This window comes from Protobothrops mucrosquamatus, unplaced genomic scaffold, assembly GCF_001527695.2.
Source record: "Protobothrops mucrosquamatus isolate PMUCROS unplaced genomic scaffold, P.Mucros_1.0 scaffold1501, whole genome shotgun sequence".
Taxonomy (NCBI): Eukaryota; Metazoa; Chordata; class Lepidosauria; order Squamata; family Viperidae; genus Protobothrops; species Protobothrops mucrosquamatus.
Window position 1 is genome coordinate 372,774 of NW_015387675.1, and position 21,458 is coordinate 394,231.

General features: G+C 43.0%; 1 protein-coding gene across 1 annotated transcript in view; it reads right to left on the reverse strand.

The window, feature by feature from the left end:
* MACO1 (macoilin 1) overlaps positions 1-19,090 on the reverse strand; it is a 65,082-nt gene extending 45,992 nt beyond the window's left edge. Inside the window, exon 1 of the mRNA XM_015822248.1 lies at positions 19,011-19,090. Coding sequence (XP_015677734.1) covers positions 19,011-19,090 — 80 coding nt within the window. The remainder of the gene's footprint in view (positions 1-19,010) is intronic.
* Between the last annotated feature and the right edge of the window lie 2,368 nt (positions 19,091-21,458).

Genomic DNA, 21,458 nt, shown 5'->3' on the forward strand with positions numbered 1-21,458 from the left:
GACCTCGGGTTAAGACACACAACCAGCAAAAACCATGCTGTAATAGCAATACCGAACCACAGATGTAGCACTTAGCATTAGCAGATCCAATCAAAGCATTAATGCTCTCTATCCTCATGCAATTTCCTCTCTTTAACAAACCATAGTTCAGATTGCAGTCTGACATCTGCGAGAACCAGGAGAGCTGAAAATCAGGAATTTACTAGAAAACTGGAAATTAGGAATTAACCCAAACTGGAGGAAGAGTGGGCAAAGAGCACAGACGTTCATGTAATCCCCAAACCATGCCTTGGCATTATAAAATGGATTTCTCAGTGGTGTCATGTTAACTTTAGAGCTAGGTCAAGCTAGATCAATATTAAGGCAAAGAATCTTAGATATAGGCCAAACAAACGTTGCCTTTTTAAACAATATAATCGTAAATAATTAAGCACCTAAACCAGCTTCATATTATATCATATCGCAGTCCCCAAATTCAGGTTACCCTTATCTTTAGTCCAATTTAATATTTTCTATGGGGTCCTTGGTGCTCTCTGAGCTTTCTTGTTTTCTTGCAGATATTTCATTACCCAACTAAGTAACATCATCAATACTAGAAGGGAGTGTTCTCTGTTTATATACTAGTGGATTGCCCTGTCAGTGCTGGTGGGAGTGTTGTAGTTCCTTGATTAGGATGTTGTTTACTGTTAGCTTGTTTGTCTAAGTTGATAATTTCTTGGTTGGGGTATATTTTCTCCAGTTGTTTTGGAAGGGAAATATAAGAAACCCCCCCTCCTATGAAACCTGATACTGCCTCTATGACACAGGTGCCATAGAAACCACAGCACATGTTATTTTGTATTGTCAGTTCTACAGGGACATTCACTACCTGTTGATTATCCCTTTTTAAAGTAAATTTCCTGGGCACTCCAATATTTTTTACTTGCATTATTTGTTAGATAAGTAGGACAAATCTATTTTTTCTAAAAGCAGCAAAATTCTGCTACATTATGTCTAAGCTTTGCTTACAAATGATTGCCAACAATTCTTAAAATTAAGGGTTAACTTTGCTTTGTTTTACTGAATGTATTTTAACTGGTCAATGATGAAAACATTGCCTGTCTGTCTGTTTGCTTGGGCATTACATTAGAATTAAGCCAGCAAAGCTTTCCAATCCATCATGCTCATGTTTACAGAATCAATTAACTTCATTGTTGAAATTTAAACAAATAATGCTTTAAATATTGATTATTTAATTGGGAATTCAAGAGACAACAAAGACAGAGTGCAGAAATACTGGACAGTGTAGGTGTGGATCAAATATGGTAGCTAGAAAGCAATACAACAGCGCCTATTTGCAAAAAGGAAAAACCTATATAGCAAATAAAAGCATAGGGAATTTCCATTCTAAACTGTATCTAATAAGAATAATAAAAAAAACCCTGCGGATTTTGCTCTAGGGCTTCTTTAGCAAGATAAAACATTTCTCCTACACTGGAATTATTGCTGAATTACAAACTTGATATTGTAAACTCTATATTATAGAGACCAACTTCCTAGAAACAGCACTCAGTACGGTGCTTTTTCAGAACATAATTGAAGTAGCTGGATTTTTAAACTTATTTAATCTTATTTTATTAAAATGATCTTAGGCCAGATATATTATAAGAGAAACGCGCACAAAAAAGAATAGACGTGAAGTTTGTATTATTGTACAAACTTCACCTATTCTACCTTAGCTTGCCCATAACATCTAACAAGTACTGAAAAAGGTAATTTTTCTCAAAAGTGCTTAGGACAGTGCTTCTCAATTTCATTAACAGAATTCCCTAGCTGGCATTCTAGGAACTGAAGTCTGCACATCTTAGAGTTGTTGATGTTGAGAGACACTGGCTTAGGACAGTCTCCAAGGAACAAAAATTTCAGGGTATGTTATAATATATTATCTACTACAATAGGGGGTATTACATTCAGCAGCAAATAAATATTCCCAACAGTAGGTCTAATTAATTTTTAAAAATCAACTGCATCAGGAAGCAAAAAAGTTGCATATAAAGAAACAATACTACTCCTTTTGTATTTACGTTGTCATGAAGTTCATTTCCAATCTTTCAGACAAAACAGTATAATGTTCTATTTTAATATTTATTACCTTCACTGCAAATTGTTTTAAAATGTGCCTGAACGGAAAACAGTATAAAGACATATTTAACATTATTGAAGTACCATGAGGTACTTTTTTAGTCATCACGTTTTTGACACCTTGCTAAGCACTGGTGGTACTCGAATATTGTCATGTCCTAAAAGAGGTACAATCTGTGAAAAGATTGAAAAGCCCTGGTTTAAGGCATCTGGCTATACAATGGGAGACGATGAGTTCTAGTCCTGCCCTAAGCATGAAGCCCTCTTTGTATAGTAACTTTAGGCCAGTCCTTGTTTTTCAACCCTAAGAAAAAGACAATGGCAAGCTACTTCTAAAGATCTTGCCAAAAAAACTGCATAGGTTTGTCCAGGCAGTTGGCAGAAGTCAGGAATGACCTGAAGGTACACCCCCCAAAAAAGTCCATGTAATTCTATATACATGAGTGAGCAGGTGGCAAAGGGTGGATGAAAGAGCTACCCTTCTCTTTAATGAGCAGAGAAATAAGTGAGCTGCCAAAGGAAAGAGCTCTTCCTATATCCAAGATAGAAATATATCAAATATATCTCCTCTGCCAGCCCCCAGAAAGCTGGCAAAGGGTTTTGCAAGTGAACAAATATTTGTGGACTTGGTTACAAGCCTGGACTAGCTAACAGGCTTCGGACAGAAGTTAAGGTTTCTCCTAAGAGTTTTCAGACATTTTCTATCATCAAAAGAGAGGGAGGAGAGAGAAAGATTGTGCCGAACTATCTCAGTCATGCACAGTGCTCTCATCTTGCTTTCTGGCTGTTCCTTGTTATCAGCATCTATTTCTGAATGACAAATTGAACCACACACCCAGCCCTCCATAATCTATTAGCTATTCTGTTTGTTTGCCAATAAGCCATAAAATCACTTGTCCTATTACCCAAACTTGGTCACAGTGATATGAATGAATGTGTGTGTCCGTTTTTTTTAGTTAATGATTGATGGAAAGATAAAAACACCAATAAACGTACCACTCCTTCCCACAACCACTTTGGGAAAGGCCGGCCTATTCTACCAAAAAGAGTATAGATCAGTGTTTCTCAACCTTGACAATTTTAAGGCATGTGGACTTCAACTCCCAGAATTCCACAGCCAGCATTGCTGGCTGTGAAATTCTGGGAGTTGAAGTCCACATGCCTTAAAATTGTCAAGGTTGAGAAACACTGGTATAGATGAACTAGTCCAGGGATAGGCAACCTTGGCTCTTTTATGACTCGTGGACTTCAACTCCCAGAATTCCTGAGCCAGCATGGCTCAGCTTGGAAACCTCTCCCTTTCCCCTCAGCATGGCTGGTTCAGGAATTCTGGGAGTTGAAGTCCACAAGTCTTAAAGTTGCCAAGTTTGAAGACCCCTGGGTTTATATCAACCTCAGCAATTTTAAGATATATAGACTTCAACTCCCAGAATTGCCAATCCAGCTGGGCTTGGCAGGGAATTCTGGTAGTTGAAATCCACATGTTTTAAAACTGCTGAGGTTGAGAAACACTGGAATAGAATAAGTAACTGACAGACAGGTTTACATAAAGGAAACAATGAAGATGAATAATCCAAAGCATGGAATTTTCTAACTGGCTCAAGCAAAATTATTTAACAAGTTTTTTTTGCTAATGGATGAAATACCCTCGGCAAAGAAGCAACTATAGCTGTTTGGAACAGCTGCAATGACATTCTATTCAGATCTTCTAGGCTCCATGGAAAATGCTACTTTTAGAGAGATGGATGCTTGATTTGTGAAGAGGAAGCAAATTGTCCAAAGATCTGCAATACCTACTTCATAATACATGACAGAGAAAGAACCCAAAAAATGGAAATAAAATCTGAACTTCTTTCAAAATTAAACCTGACAGAGATAGTCATTAACCGCACTACCGGTACCATAATAGAAAAATGTACAACAGAACCATTCATCATATTTGAAATCAAAAGATAAGGATCCCAAGACACTTTTTAAATACAAACATTAAAAATCACAGATCAAGGAAGAATAAAGAGCCATGAACACATAACAAATGGCATTAAGCCTTTTTAAAACAAACTTGTCTGTTTGACAAAGGAATGGAAATAATTATGTTCTACTCAACAAAAGTCAAATAAATTGCCGTTTTGCCACAAACATACTTTGCTATATATAAAAGTTTCTACAACAAGCAAGAAAAATGTAATTATACGCCAGGTTTTAAATAAATGCAAAAAGGTGGTGGGAGTGGAATAATGTAATATAAGAAATAACCCATGAAAGGATATTTTAGTATTTACCAATATTCAGTGCATTATGTATTATTAGTCACTAACATTTCTGCAGTATAGAGCCACTGAACAAAAGCAGCAGTCATCACACATCAAAGCAGATTTGCCAGTTAAGGCACAGATGTTACTATCTATTAGCATTTTTTAATCCACCACTTCCTTTCACACATGATAGTTATTTGTGGCCACAGGGGGAGTTGGATACCGAGCAAGCTTTTGTCGGTCTCCTCTCGGGTCTTCCTGGAGGCAATTCTTAATTCCCAAAAGGGTGTGGTTGTTTATAAGCTTGTTCCAGTGCACAACGGCATATCGTATGTGGCATTAAGAAAGCAAATTTAGACACTGTAGAGAATTAGTCTCCAACAATAGTGCATTCAGAAAAGACACATGGTGTATTATCCTTCAGATGGCATCCTTTCAGGGCATAAGTAGGTTGAAAATCCCAAACTTGTCTGAAAGACGAAATGGGACAACTCGCCACAGCCAACTTGCTATGGGACGACTCACCGCAGGACAATTTAACAATTCAATGTAATTATTTAAAATAAATAAAACAATATTTTAATTGTTGTCATTCACATTTCATTTTGTCCCTCCTTTTGCATCAGTTCTTTCATTATTCTATTTCGCCGTATCTTTGATATTAGTGTAACTCTTGTCCGGCAGCGAGTTGTGCCATAGCGAGTTGGCCATGGCGCATTGTCATAGACCCCTGGAAAAAGGTGTGGCTACACGTTTCCTTATGGCCTGCCACCATATTAGGGCATCTCAGTTTGCCTCATGGGTTATCTGCATTCTGAAACTAGATTACCTGCAGAACTGTATCACGTGCTTATTCTGAACGCGAAGATTAGCACAAAGTAGATGGTGAATTATGTTTACAGGCGGTGTTAGGCAGAAGAATATTTTTACCTAAGGACAGACCTAAAGAGACCCAACTGTAATGGCATCTACACAGATTCTAAGTTGGTGTGTTTGCAAAGACATTTCTACTTTGCTACACACTTTTCTCTAAGGGGAAAACTAGCACCAGGGATACAAAAGAAGAAGGAACTTGTTCAATTCCTCATAGACCAGGGGTGTTAAACTGCTGGCCGGTTTCATCATACCAGAGCCATGCCCACCCCATTGCCGGCAATGGCGAAAAAGCTCCGATATGTTGCGCGACGTCACGTGACGTCGCGAGTTTGACATGTCTGTCATAGACCAAACGTTTTTCATCCTTGACCTACATCATCATGTAAGCAACCGTGAAGAAATCAGCATTGGAAAATAGGCCCCCATTCTTTCATCACAGAAATTTCTGTCCCCCCAAGAATGGGGAATGTTTAGCAGTTGAAGAAAATGGAGGCATTGACTATAATCTTTAGTGTACAAAAGGTTATTTATCAGTAAAATTGAAGCCATTCCTATATGTGCTAGCAAAGAAATACCACATTAATAATCTGTTTCAAAATCCTGTACTGAATAACACTCTTTAAATGGCAGTTTTAACTTGTTTTTCTGTTGTCTCATCTTTGCATTTATGTTATTAGAAAACATATAACTATGCAACTTCTTAAATTCTACTAGAACAGTGGTGGCGAACCTATGGCACACGTGCCAGAGGCGGCATTCAGAGCCCTCTCTGTGGGCACACACGCCATTGCCCCAGACCCGCCTCCCGCCGCCGGCCTCCTCCTCACCAGCAGCCCCCCCGAAGGAGAGTTGCCCCCGAGTGCAGCCTGTGTGGAGTAGCGCAGCGAAGGACATGGCAGCCGAGCAGCAGGGACAAGACTTCACCCTCGCACCCATCGTGTGGAGTTGATGCTGCGGGGCGTGGGCGGAGCTGCCATGGCACTGCTGGGCCGCTAGGGTGATCTGCGGCGGGCCGTGGAGGTGGTGGGTGGGGCGGGGGGGCAATTTTGGGGCACTCAGTCTCTAAAACAGCGGTTCTCAACCTATGGGTCGCGACCCCATTTGGGGTCGATTGACCATTTCACGGGGGTCGCCAAGCAAGGCTGTCTGCCATTTTTTTTCCCTTTTCCGACGGGTGCCTTACCTCCCTTGGGCTGGGCCAGCTGGTGGTCGGCCTGCTCCGTCTCTGCCGCTTGCCAGCTATGCCTCTGCCGGCGCAGGGGTGGAACCACGCATGCGTGGCGCTCCCGGGCAGGGAAAGTCCTCGACTTACGACCGGTTGGGTAGTCCTCGACTTACGACCGGTTTAGTCCTCGACTTATGACCGGTTGGGGGTCGTAGCATTAAAAAGGTTGAGAACCACTGCTCTAAAAGGTTCGCCATCACTGTACTAGAAGAATTTGGAACTCTCAGTCTGCTGTCTCACTGCCAAGCCTAAGAGCTTATCGTTCCTATTTGCTCTGCTACAAAGGGATTCGTTAGGAATGAACTATTCATTACACAAGAGATTCTTGTGGGCACGTGTCCAGTTGTGACAAGGAAAGATTCTCTTATGGCTTTCATCACAAGTTCAACACAGTAACTCCCCTTAGATGTGGCCTGCATTTAAAGTGCAGCTACAGGATGAGTACATCAAGGCTGCCACCAGTCTTAAGGCCAGTCAGAAGTATCTCTATCCCAGTTGACAATATTCAAACCCTGAATAAGATTACTTGCAGTTTTCTTTCCTAAAATGGTAACTTACGAAGCCAGGATAAGTGATGTAAAAATTTAAAACTATACAGGTAGTTCCTCAACTTACAACTTCCTTTAGTGACTGTTCCAAGTTACAACAGCACTGAAAAAAAGTGACTTATGACTGTTTTTCACACTTAAAAGTGTTGCGGAAAGTTGTCATGGGATCGGCTTTTGCAACCTTCTGACAAGCAAAGTCAATGGGAAAGCCAGATTCTCTTACCTGTGTTACTAACTTAACAACTACAGTGATTCACTTAACAGCTGTGGCAAGAAAGGTCGTAAAATGGGGCAAAATTCACTTAATTGTCTCACTTAGCAATAGAAATTTCGGGCTCAGTTGTGGTCATAAGCTGAGGACTACCTGCATTTCCATTGCTAAACCCTTCTTCTTTTAAAAAGCAATTTACAACATGTCAGCAAGATATACTTACAGAAGCTATTGGTAAAAACAAAAAAATAAGGCTCTCTGGCTGTATTTTCTCTCTCTGAGGCCTATATGACCATGTTGATGTTGTTCTCTTGACAGAAGTACAGCATAAAAAAATGTAACAGTTCAGATAAAGCAGTCTGATTCTCTACTTTTGAAGACAACTGAAAAAAAACCTGAAGATAAGAATCAAAACTCTGGCATCCCGTTATTATTTCTTCTGTAACAAAGCAGTCGAGATGCAACTCACATGACTAATGTGCTCCAGAATTGTCGCATAAATTCAGAAGGATGTTCCCATAACATTTTCGCTTTATTCAAAAAGGAACATTTTATCATTTCTGAACTGCTTTTATTCATCAACCTAGATGCTGTTCAAACATATTTTTGCAATCTAAAAAGAATAGAATACTTTAGAGCAGAGGTCCCCAACCTTTTGGGCACCAGGGACCGGCTATGTGGAGAGAGGTTTTTCCGTGGACCGGAGGGGGCATGGTTTTATGTGCTGCCTGCATCCCACCAATGGGGCTTTGCTTGTTTGTGTGGCCCGGTACCAGTCCATGGACCGGGGATTGGGGACCCCTGCTTTAGAGCAGCTGTTTTCTCAGTCTCAGCATCATTAAGATATGTGGACTTCAACTCCCATAATTCCTCAGCCAACAGATTTGACAGTACAGCTTTAGAGTGGATATATGTATATTTTTTCAGTGCTTAAGATAAACCAAAACACTAGCCCAAGCAATCAAGATACAAAAAAGAGGTTTGTTTTTTTTTAAAAAAAACATTTAGCAAGTGATTGCCATGTAGCAGCTTATGCGCTTTATTCTATCCACAGAATCAGAGATGACCAAAAATGGCCAGACCAGGAGTAAGAAAGTATCACCAGCTGTGCACGACATTTCAAAACCGACCACTTAGATTTTCCACAATCTTCTTGCTAAGGCACTCCTCCAAAAACTTCTGTGTTATGACACAGTCTGGCTGGGCCATTCCTCCCTTTAGAACTAGGAAAGTTTAGTGTGGCATCTCTCCAAAGTGGCACCTTATTTCCAGATGTGCAGTGCTAAGCTGATTGTTTGATTCTCTGTCCCAACATGGGTAGGCTCCTAGACTGAAAAACATATTAATGCAGTTTACTCTGAAAGGCTCAGAACTGCACTCGGCACTGAGATCAGTGCAGGAATCCCAATGCTTTTATATTATCCATAAAAGGTTTTTCACAATACAGTAATATCTATTCTATATTCATCTGCTTCTACCTACTACCCACTACATACAGAGGCCAAGTGTACTATAAATAGAATCAGTACATTATCACAGCCTATGATTTTCAACAATCTGCTCCACAGTTCTTTCTGAACATTTGCTATTTCTCTTCAACAATCTTTTAGCCATATAGCCAAACTCAATATTCCTCCCATTTTCTTATATCAAGGAAATAACCCTGTGCCAAATGATCATCAAGAAAACTCCACCTTAAAAAACAGATCCAGAATTTAGTGGCTTTGCTGAAGAAAGTATTAACAATCAGCCTTAAGTCTTAGCATAAAATACCTTCATAATTATTCTTCATTGCACCATGATATAATTCAAGCTATTCTGTTGCCCTAATTATACCCCAGTTTAAAGCGTATCTTGTATTTGATACCTAGAAAGTAAAGATTAAACAACAATTGGAAATACAATTGTTGCAACAATTGCAACACAACTGTTGCAACATGCCTAGTGGTAATTGCGTTTATTTATTTATTTATTTATTTATTATTTAGATTTATATCCCGCCCTTCTCCTCGTAGGACTCAGGGCGGCACTTATCAGCACTTTAACACCGAAGAGCCTATGGACATGATGTAAGATCAGATCTGTAACTGCCCTTGTCTCTCTAAAACTGTTATTCTCAGAAAACCAGGTTTAAAACCTCACACGTACATCCTTTTGGGCTGAGATGCATCATTTAGGGGTTTTGTGCCAAAAAAAGCTATCATTATCATGAGCGTAATCAGTCCTTGAAACGGTTGTGGATAATCTTTGGACTTTAATATGTATAACATGGGTTATAATTTTAGGGCTTTTTTTTTTACATTATAGTGTTGATTCCAACATTGCATTTATTTATTTATATTTTGTATTTCTTAATCACTCATCTCCCTCATTTTTCCTGATATAACTTAATGGACCTGCATCTCTGGTATTCAAAATTGTGTGTGATCATTATAGCTGGGGCACAGATCAACATGAACATTTCATGCAAAGTAAAAACAGAACTCATCCTGTACTAAGTAGTCCTTGCTGAAAGAATCTCCTACTGGTATTACATATAAGTGTGGTGCCTTTCCAACTGACATACTGCTAAGTTTCACCACTAGAGTAGAATAGAATAACTTTATTGTCACTTTGAATGTACACTAATCGGCATACATTAAAATTAAATTTTGTCGCATACAGCTCTCAAAGGGTCACCACCTCCAATATACACTACATAAATATGACAAAAATAAATAAATACATATACCCACATATATTACAGAGCAGACCTATCAAACAGAAGGCCCGGGGGCCAGATGCGGCCCGCGAAGTGGTTTCATGTGGCCCGCGAAGCCCTCCTGGAAACAGTGAGGGAACGGCCCCCGCTGCCTTGGCCCTGGCCCAGGCCGGCCGGGAGCCAATGTACAATTTTGTGGTGGCCATCTATGCTGAAACGCATTCAGTCTTAGCTCCACAAGGCCGTCTGGAAACAGCGAGGAACCAGCCCCTGCTGCGTCGGCCACGCCCCCTGGGTGCATGCTGGGGAGGTGTCACCCTTTGTGAGGAATGAAAAAATGGGCCCTGCCTTGGCGCTTGCCCTGGTCCCACCCCCTTCTGCCAGAGACTCTCAGAAGTGTCCCACTCCTGCCCAGACCCCCACAGGCACCCTTGACGCGAACGATGTAGAGCTGGCCATGCCCACCCAGTAGGCCACACCCACTCCATCCACGCCCACCCAGTAGGCCGCACCCACCCTGGCCACACCCACCTGGCCCCCTGAGGGCAACCGCAATGCTGATGCGGCCCTTAATGAAATTGAGTTTGACACCCCTGACATAAGAGAAACAACACAGTCTAGTTCAGGTTATGTATACATGTGCATGGCGAGAAAAACGAATTTTGCGAGTTTACCAGACGGATGGCGTAGGGAACAAAGTTATTACAAAATTGGGTAGTCCTGCTAGAAATACTTTGAAACCTCCTCCCAAAGGGGAGCAACAGAAACAGACCGTAAAGTGGATGTGTGGGTTCTCTAACAATACTTTGAGCTCTAAGCACCTATAAGCGCTTATAAGCAGCATCCCGAATACCAGGAAGCGAGCTTCCTATGATCTTCTTGACTGTCTTTACCATTCTCTGTATGGACTTTCTATCTGAGGCTCTGCTGCCACCAAACCAGACTTGATGCAAAAAAAAAAACCTAATCAGATGATAAAATTTTCATAGCAAAGTATATTTAAAAGCAGGTATATGAGTCCAAAGATGCAACCATGAGCACAACCTGCTTTTGTTTCATTCTCCTTAATATGAGAAATAAAGAGATAAGTTAACTGATCTGATAACCGACCTCTATATAAAAATGGAAAGGCAACCCGCCCACCCACACACACACAATTAAGAACAGGACTGTATCTGAAATGATGGAATAACTCAATTTAAAAATCTGGTAATGTTCTCCTAGGTTTGCCAGTGGTGGCAAACCTATGGCACGGGTGCCAGAGGCGGCACTCAGAGCCCTCTCTGTGGGCACGCGTGCCGTCGCCCCAGTCCTAGGCCTTCAGCTGGGTTTTATAAAACCTTTTCACTTTAGGCCTCCGCCGCCATGTGCAAAAAAAAAAAAAAGGTTCAATCAATCAGTCAATTTCAATTTCTCGCGGGAAAAAAAAAGATCTTGCAAAGTTGGAATTGATTGACTGAACTTTTTAGTCCCACCCAGTCTGCTGTTACCACCGCAGCCACGCCCAGCCAACGGGCCACACCCAGCCAATGGGTCACACCCACCCGGCACCCAACGATGCATAAGTGGGTTTTGGGTTGCAGTTTGGGCACTCAGTCTCTAAAAGGTTCGCCATCACTGTCCTAGGCCATTGCAGCAAAAACACCCTCCAAATATCTACAACATTTAATTGAGCCACAGCTATTTCAGCTATTAATCATTGTACAAGAATCCTTTTGCTTGCTTGGTACCAAAAATTATCATTTCATTTTTTCATAAAATTATTCTGGAAAAACAAAACTCTGACTAAACTATGATATGGTAATACCTTTTAATAATGGAACCTACATTGCTGAATAACAAATAATATGCATTCATATTATATACATCTGATGTATCAATCCTTTTTCTCAAGAGGAGAAAAAAAGAGAGAAATATTTTGCACACAACCCCGAGCGACAGGTCCGTATGCCAACGGAGCCTTCCATTTATTTTTCTTAAGCAGCAGCCAGAGATCCTGATCCAGCAAAGGACTTTGAGTCCTGTTTTGGAATGGGAAGGAAGGCCCAGGAATAGGTTTTCAGCAATTTAAAATTAATGCCACTGCTATGTACGTCCATTGGGCTGCAGCAGCAGAGTGCCAAGATAGCATGGCATACTCCATTTGTTTGGCTGGCATAAACTGGATCTTTCCCTTCCAGAGCGGTCTCCTTTTAATGACTACCCCATCTAGTCTTTATTAATAATTTATTTGTCTATATAATACGATCTATCAATACATCCCATTACAAAGAGGAAAGGGAAACTAAAAGATGGAGTGGAAAGGAGAGGGAGAAATCTAAAGATAGAAATCACGTAAGGTTTCAACTTAGTTCTAATAGTAAGCATCAAAATAGAACCCATAAAAGGTGAGTTTTGGGATAAACATAAAGTAAGTAGAAGATTACAACACAACGCAATACAAGTGGTATTCGGTAATGTTACACATAAGGAATGTGCTTTTTGTTCTACCCTCAAATCAATGTCAAATCACCCTCAATGGCAAACCACTTCTGTAATAATGCCACAAAAATGCATGGAGGCATCTGCCATTGTTTTACTATGACTTTAGACTGTAGATATATAGGTATGGTAACCTGGTTTTAAAAAATGCCTGGAAAATATTAGTCCATACACATACATTTACTAATCTAAGAAACTAGTAAATTGTATTAGCCATGAAAAGAAGCCGTTCTTTTTGGCTGCCATGTAAACTATTTGTTTCTTTAAAAAGTTAACAAAAATGTCCCTTCTAACCCCTCATTCTTCCATCCACAGCAATGATCACATTCCTTGTAGGAAATCCTGGGTTGCTTATGGCTATCAGACAAGTTACTCCACAGTGCATCCAATCCAAATAGTCATCATATTTACAGAGGCTAATTTAGCACAAGATTTCTCAAATTCTTTGATATCAACATGACAATTCTGCAACTATGCTAACTGACAAAACATGGTATTATAGAAATATTTTCAACCAGCGATCAACATTTATGTAAGATCACATCCATTCTCAGTAAGCTTATAACAGCTTTCTAAAATAGATCAGTAATATCACATGTACTGTATTATTTATTACAAATCTTGCACTGTGATAGAAAGCTGAGATAATGCTTTAGAGTCATTTCCTGACTTTATAGCTGAACTAAGATTTAAACTAGCATGCCAATAAGAAGTGATTAGTACCCTGCAGAAATGTTGACTTCCATATGTTAGTTGGAAGTCTGGTAGTGCAATTCTACACAACTAGAACTTAATGCATATGTTCTAGAAATAAAATAGTAGAGAAAGCTGGAAGCTATTACTGCATACATCAATAAGAACAGGTAGGGCTCCTAATAATGCTATACAGATTCATGCTTTTTCAACCAATCCATCCAACAATAGCATTTTAGTATAGATACACTTCTATCCTAATATCCTTGTCTTTCCAATCCTTAATCACCTATGCCAGTGGTGGCAAACCTATGGCACACGTGCCAGAAGTGGCACGCAGAGCCCTCTCTGTGGGCACGCGCACCGTCGCCCCAGCCTTGCCTCCCCCCATAGCCCCCTCCTCAGCAGCAGCCCCCTCAGAGGAAAGTTGTCCCCGGGTGCGGCTCGCACACAGCAGCACAGCCAAGGACATGGCAGCTGGGCAGCATGGACAAGACTCCGCCCTCGCGCCCCATCGCGTGCAGTTGATGCTGCAGGGCGCGGTTGGAGGGCAAGGCCGCCATGGCACTGCAGGGCCACCTGGGTGATCTGCTGCGGTGGGCTATGGAAGCAGTAGGTGGCCCTGTGGGTGGGTGGAATGGGGGGCAGAGTGCGGGCGAGGGTGGAGTGGGCGGGTGGGGCAACGGTTTTTGGGCACTTGGTGTCTAAAAGGTTCGCCATCACTGACCTATGCCAAGTTCTTCCATACCAAATCCCTGCTCTGCAAAATAAAATATTCCACATAAAGCCAAAAAATTGTCCTTGCCGTGATATCCCAAAGTGCAAAGGTAATATTCTGCCATGTTAAGATTAAAGAAGCACAGGAATCTGGTACAAAGCTAAACTCGTGCATTAACCTAATAAATTAATCATACGTCTGAAACATCTACCGATCAATGTTCAATAGGGAAGCAGAACATAAATCTTGCAATTTTTAGCCCCATGTTTGAAAGAAAAAAAACAGGATGATTAAGTCCCCCTATCTTCTGTGGCCTGGCAAAGAAGCACAGCAAGATCTGGGCTGAAGGTTGGGTCAGGGACTCTGGGACCATGCAGAACTTTGTCTGCAACATGGACTGTATGTAGCAAGTTTATATTCTGACTCTGTCTTTGCTAGCATCTGCAGGGAACAAGAGTCCTGTTTATGCCCAAGCAAGTCTTCTGCCACTCAAGATCAAGAGTGTTATACTTTGTCATTTCAAAACATAACCATCTAAGACAGTGGTGGCGAATCTTTTAGAGACCGAGTGCCCAAACTGCAACCCAAAACCCACTTATGCATCGTCGGGTGCCGGGTGGGTGTGGCCCATTGGCTGGGTGTGGCCAATTGGGGGTGTGTGGCCCATTGGCTGGGCATGGCAGACTAGGTGGGACTAAAAAGTTCAATCAATCAATTCCAACTTTGCAAGATTTTTTTTTCCCGCAAGAAGTTGAAATTGACTGATTGGTTGAACCTTTTTTTTTTTTGCACACGGCAGTGGAGGCCTAAAGTGAAAAGGTTTTATAAAACCCAGCTGAAGGCCTAGGACTGGGGCGACGGCGCGCGTGCCCACAGAGAGGGCTCTGAGTGCTGCCTCTGGCCCCCGTGCCATAGGTTCGCCACCACTGATCTAAGAGAATAGAGAACCTAAATAAGGGCATACTCATTCTTAACAGTACATTACAAAAATAACCATCAAAGGTTAGATTTACAGACTTACAGATTGATATTAATTGTTGTTGGAAGGGCCATGCCTACTTCTTTACAGGAAAGGATTATCCTTAGTATTATAAACATAAATGAGCAGTCATAGAAGAGAGCTAATCCAGGAGGTATCAATAACTACAGATGGGCTCTATTTGGAATCATCATTTTTTCAAAGCAAGTGGTTAATAATTTTGTTTACTTGATCTTGATTGGGCTAAGCTTCTATCAACTTTGTCAGATCAACGAAGAAACAGGCCCTGTCCAGTGCACTTTGATAGCTTGAAAATAGCTGGGCCAGACCTCCATTTGCTTCTATGACAGATTTGGTCAGCCTTGGTTTCTCTCCTAGCAATCTTTTAAAACGCCCACCCTCAGATTGTTTTTATAAACTTTTGTTTTGTGTAAGTAATAATTGGGAGAATACAGGTACTGATATAGCCTGCCTTGTCAACCGTTTTCCTAAACATTTAAAAGTACTACTCACTACTATATAAAGAGCACACTCCAGAAATATGAGAAATATATATATATATATATGAGCCTGGAAAATAACATTCTTCTGTTCTTAAGCAGTTAGCTATGCAGTATTACATAACAGAACTTCAATTCAAGTGGGCAAATTTCCTTTGGGGGGAATATAGATTTTCACAGATGGGTCTCATTATAAGTTATTTTTTATGACGGTTATTAATCTGACTTCTCTGAAAACAAAACTCATGTAGCAGTGGGTATGAATTGATATTGTGATCTCTCTTCCTTTCCCAGTCATTGTGAAAACATAACTCCTCAGGCTTAGCCAATGACAAGTATAATTTGTCTGCCAAACTTTGTATCTATTAGGCCCTTTGTAGTTATATAAACTGGCAGCAATATAGCATTTTCTGCAAATTGTGCAGTACCTTACCCTGAGAAACTATTGAAATTCATGGTTGGAAGAGGTGAATAAAGTAAAGCATTGTGTTTAGCGAATGGTAATTACTGAAAAACACTACTGCATATAACGCGCAAAAACTAAATCACCATAGAAAATTCCAATTCTTTAATATCTTTCTCACCAAAGAATGCCAACCATTTTTGATATAGTACAAAAAAAGAAAATAATGCAGAAAAAACAGACATGGAAAATTGAAAAACCAACTGTGATTCCCCAACTTGGGAAGGAAGCCTATAAAACAGCGGCTCCCAACCTTTTATATGCCCCGCACCCCTAGAACGCTTTTGATATATTCTTGCACCCCTTACAAAAGTTCAAAATAACGGCGACAAATTATGCTTATACACTATAATTTTGAAAACCCAAATTTTCGCCCCTCCTGGAATATCATCTCGTACCCGTGGTTGGGAACCCTTGCTTTAAAGCAGGGGTAGTCAACCTTGGCTCTTTTATGACTTGTGGACTTCAACTCCCAGAATTCCTGAGCCAGCTAAGCTGGCTCAATTCTGGGAATTGAAGTCCACAAGTCATAAAAGAGCCAAGGTTGACTACCCCTGCTTTAAAGTCTTCAGAAAGGTTACAAAAAGGGAAAGAGCGTCATTTAAAACCATAAAGCCAAAACAAGTTCTTTGGGTAAGGGATTGTGGCAAATAGTAAAGGGGTAGGAAAGCAAACACAAGAAAACTAAGTCTAGAGAAAAACATAAGATGTGTAGAACTGTTGCAGAGAAGGACTGGGAAATGTAATTTCTGAGGAAACAGTAAAAAGCAAATCATAATAAATGAGTTGAATCATTACCAAGGCTCATTGACAAGGAACACTAATGGCATGAGGGCACTGAAGTAGCTTGGCACAGCACAATGGGGAAGTACGAAAAGGCGAGACTAAGCTCATTAATGTAGAGAAGGGCTATAGGAAGAGACCCCTACATCTGTACAAAAGAGTTATCACTGTAGGACACAAGTACAAAGATAGCATAAAAACTACAGAATCAGTAGTTTCCTACAGAAAACTCTGTCAACGTAGTGCAGAAGCAAGAAAATGGGTGTCCTCTGGATTTGAGGACTTGAGCAGCCACAATTTCCAGCCAATGGAAGCCAAGAGTGTTGGCCAAAGTTATCTATTTCTCGTTTGTCCTTTCAAAAGGTGGCTGTTTCACGGGATGATGTTGTGAATAAATGAGTAGGAAATCAAAATAATCCCCGAAAAGATTGCCCAATGGAAGAGTGGAGAAGAATCTAAAAGTAACACGGGGGATTGTAGAAGATGTTTTCTATGAGGGGGAAGCTATGGATGGCTTCTAATTGTTGGACTGGTAGAGTTTATTTATTTATAAATTTATTTGCTGCCCATTTCATATCCAATGACTCTGGGCCGCTTATAACACAGAAAGCTTACAACATAGATTTGAGATTGTCAGAACAATCTGATGAGGCTTAAGACAGACTCTCAGGGCAAGATTCCTACTGTAGGTGTGGTGTACCTAAAATGAGGTACCAACCACAGGAATGACCTCACACAGAGTCTTGCAGAAGTTCGCACACCGTTAGTGTTTCTCAACTTTGACAACTTTAAGCTGGGTTCACTTCAGCTCTCAGAAATCCCCAGCCATCTTGGCTGGGAAATTTGGGGACTTTAAGTCTACACATCTTAAAGTTGCCAAGGTTGAGAAACACTGCACTGGAGAATAAAGAACCATGGTGGGAGCAGTAGACCCAGGAGAATAAAATGTTTTCCCCGTCTATCAGGGCAACCTGGTCTACCCAAACATGGGACGGAGCATACTGCTCCCGTTCGCCTTTCAGCCCCAATCTAGGAGCCTTCGCAGGCAGTCGCATTCTGTGACCAACTATGTTTTTGTGTTAAACTTTAAATTTACTGACAAAGGGCTAAAGGGAGGCTATCCTAGTCTCCCTCTTCGTCGGTAAATTTAAAATTTAACACACCCAAGACTTCCATTGGGTGCAGGTGTCCAAGCTTGAAGGGCAGACCGGCCAAGTGCGCATACATGGGAGGCTTCAGGAAAGGCAATTCGGTCCACAGACCACACTGTTCCTTGGAGAAAAGCTAAAAAACTGAAGAAGAAGAAAAGCTAAAAGGCTAAAAAGCTGCTCTCAGAATTGTGGCTTAAGTTAAGTGAGAGAGAAGCTCCTCCAAAACAGGCTTACAATCTGAATCAGGAACCAAAAAGGGACTTAACTGACTTAAGGCTCCTTCACTACCTTATCCAAGGTGGGTCACAAACCTCTTAGTAGTCCCTCCAGTAGCCAGGGCTTTTCAACCAGTGGTACGGGTACCACCTGTGGTACATTGGCACCTGGCAGGTGGTACGCGACCATCCTAGAAAAGTGGTAGCGGGGGAGGGGAATGGGAGCGCCGCCGGGCGGCAGGCAGGTGTCTTGCTCGGCTGTGACTTGGGGGCACTTTTTTCAGTGCCATTGTAACTTCGAACAGTCACTAAGCGAACTGTTGTAAGTCGAGGACTACCTGTACTTCATCACTTTTTTCCTTTTTTTGTTTTTGGGTCATCAAGTTTTTGACCCCTTGCTGGGCGACGGGTGGTCCTCGGATGTTGCCATATCCTAAAAGTGGCACAATGGGTGAAAAGGTTGAAAAGCCCTGCAGTAGACCAACTATTCTCCCCCCAACCTGGTGCTCTCCAGGGGCAGAGGACTACAAAGCCAATCCCACCAAGCCAGCATCCTGCAGATCAGGCCAGCTGCAGTCCTGGAGTCGGGAAAGGAAACCCAGAGGAGGCAGGCCCCCTTCCTCAGGGCCACAAGGGCCCCTCCAGAGCTTTGGCGTCGGGGGGGGGGAAGTGAAGTGGGGAAAGGTACCCCGCAAGCAAGCAGCCTGCATCACAACTCCCATGCTTCCCTCCCGCTCTTATCGAGGGGCTCGCAGAGCCGCGGGAGGGGGTCGAGGCCGCCGAAACGACCCTCCGGGCCGGCTGGGGATGATGGGAAGGGGCTCCCCGCCGCTTCTGAAGGCGCTGGCCGGGAAGGGAAGCCCGGCGGGTAGGGGAGGCGGCTCCGGGCAGCCGCCGGGGCTCTGGAAAGGCTCCGGCTGGGCCCGAGGGCAGCTGAGGAGGAGGAGGAGGGCGGCGGCAGGCCCGGGGGCAGCGGCCGGGTCCACCCCTCGCCTGAGGGGAACGCGTCGGCCGGGACCGACCGGGCGGCTCCTGGGCGCCGCTGACAGGCCAGGCCAGGCCGGGCCGGACGAGCCAGGTGCGGCCCTACCTGCCGTAGATGCCCTCCGTGATGCGGTTCCGCTTCAGCGGCCGCCGGAGCTTGCTGCAGTCGGCGCTCCGGCGCTTCATCCTCCTGCCCGCCCGGCTCGGCGAGTCCCAAGCTGGCCTGCTGGCGGCGGCGACGGCGGCGGCGGCTGCTCCTCCTGCCCCGCCCGGCTCACGGCGACAACATCCGAGCGCGCCGGCCCGCGCGGAGGCCCGGAAAGACTCCCGCTCCCGTTCGGCGCTCCGGCTCTGCGCCTCCCCGCCCCTTCCTCCCTCCCCTCTTTTCCCCCTCTCGGAAACAAAGAAATAAAAAATAATTTCAGATCCGTCCCTCCCCGCCGCCGCGGCCCCGCGCGCAGGCTCCACGCCTCGCCCCGCCTCCTCCCAAGCCGAGGCCAATCGGCGGCAGGCCAAACATAAGGGCGATGCGGGGAAGGGATCAATCAGCGCGGGGCGAGGGCTGAGAGAGGCGGGCGCGCCGGCCAATGAAAGGAGCAGCAAGCGACCGCCCGCCCCTTCTTAAGATGACGAGAACCGCCCAGTCGCGCGAACCAGCGTCCTGAAGGTCCGTGAAAGGATTGAAGATTGAAGAGCAAGGTGTCCAATCCTGGGGCGGAGTTAGAGTGGGGGGGCGGGGCAAGCTCAATATTTCCCAATGGAAGAGAAAGAAAGGTGTGTGTTTTTTTTCCCCCCCTTCGATCTCATCCTTTGGTATGGGATTAGGGTACGGCCCTCTACGATTGATTGACGTCAATGCTGGCCAATAAACTCCTCCCGTCAACCGTGACCAGACGAGGCAAAGAAGAATGCTCCCGCTACTTTCTAAAAGAGGCTCGCGGACGGATCCGCCCACTTACAAAAGTGATGATACGTTTAGCCAATGAAGATGGCGCTCGACAGAAAGGGCACCGAAGGCGACCAATAGCGTTCTGGAGTAAGTGGGACTGGGCGTAATAGCCGTGCAAAGTGTCCTGGGAAATTGAGTCTTGGCCAATCGGGGTGGGATTTTCCCCTCTGTAGCCTTTTGTTAAGGTGGCTGCGTATCTATACGAACTGGAGAAGCTTTGCGGTGGTTTCACTCCACCCCCGCCTACTTCTCAAATTTTCCCATTCCTTTGGAGCAGTGTTTCTCAACCTTGACAATTTTAAGGCATGTGGACTTCAACTCCCAGAATTCCACAGCCAGCAATGCTGGCTGTGGAATTCTGGGAGTTGAAGTCCACATGCCTTAAAATTGTCAAGGTTGAGAAACACTGCTGGAGTCTGCATAAGTGTGTTCCTTTTTCAAAATGCCTATTTATCTTCCCCATCCTGAACAGTTTTATTGGGAACTAAGTTGGATCAGGTTTGAGAGAAGGATTTCTCTTGGGTGTAAAATATTTAAGTGTTACTCAGAAGTTTACTCCTGAAAAAAAAAGTATCTGTGGGGTTTATTTCTGAATCAATCATTTATAGGATTGGGAGGAGCTAAGAAAAATACACAGGCAATGAAAAAGCAAGGCGTTTTTTGCATTTACAGCAAAATAAATACATCCCTCTCTTCACTAGCAAACGGACATGCTGAGAGAGTGGCTTAAGAAATATACTGCAGAAACAGTCCAATAAACCAACATAGAAAGGACTTGTAGGAGAATGAAGGATCTCAAAAGAAGAAACCTAAACTACTGTGGCATGGAGTTCCACCGACTGGTTGCCCATGCAGAAAAGGACATACGGCTTTTCCCTGATGCTGCAACAAAAAGCTACGAGTAAGCATGGAGAGAATGTTACTCTGAGCTTACTCCATCGTGAAAGGGTAAAATGTGAATGTAATCTATGAGGAAACACCTTATATTTTGAGGAAACACCATATATGTTGACGTAACAGATGTAAGTCAATTATTGTCACTGAAAGAATTTATTTGCAGAAACTTATGTATGGAAAAGACTTATAGTCAATAATATAAAGGTTTCTGCTCCAAGGAAGATAATTTCCGGCAATGATGTTTTTTCATCTCATGGTTTTCTTCCTTTGCTAGAGCTGACATTGCCACTGGCTTTATTTTAGACTGCTTGAAAGCTGTCAAGGAGGCTCCTTCAAAAGCCAAGCATAGCAGTGATGATTCCATGTCATATTCTAGAGCAGGGGTGTCAAACTGCCGGCCCGTGGGCCAGACGCATCATCCCAAAACCTACCCACCCTATTGCCGGCAATGGAGAAAAAGCTCCGATATGTCACGTGACGTCACATGATGTCACGAGTTTGACATGCCTGTTCTAGAGGCTTGTGAAGAGAAGGACAGAATCTGGAGAGTGGCCCCTGAAGTTTAATAATGCACTACAGGTTGTCCTTGTTTAGCGATCATTTGCAGATGTTGACAAAAAAGTAACCTTAGGACCAATCGTCTTCACCTTTACACCTTTACAGGTCTGTAGAGCAAAGTAAAGCTAAAATAACATTGTAAACACAGTT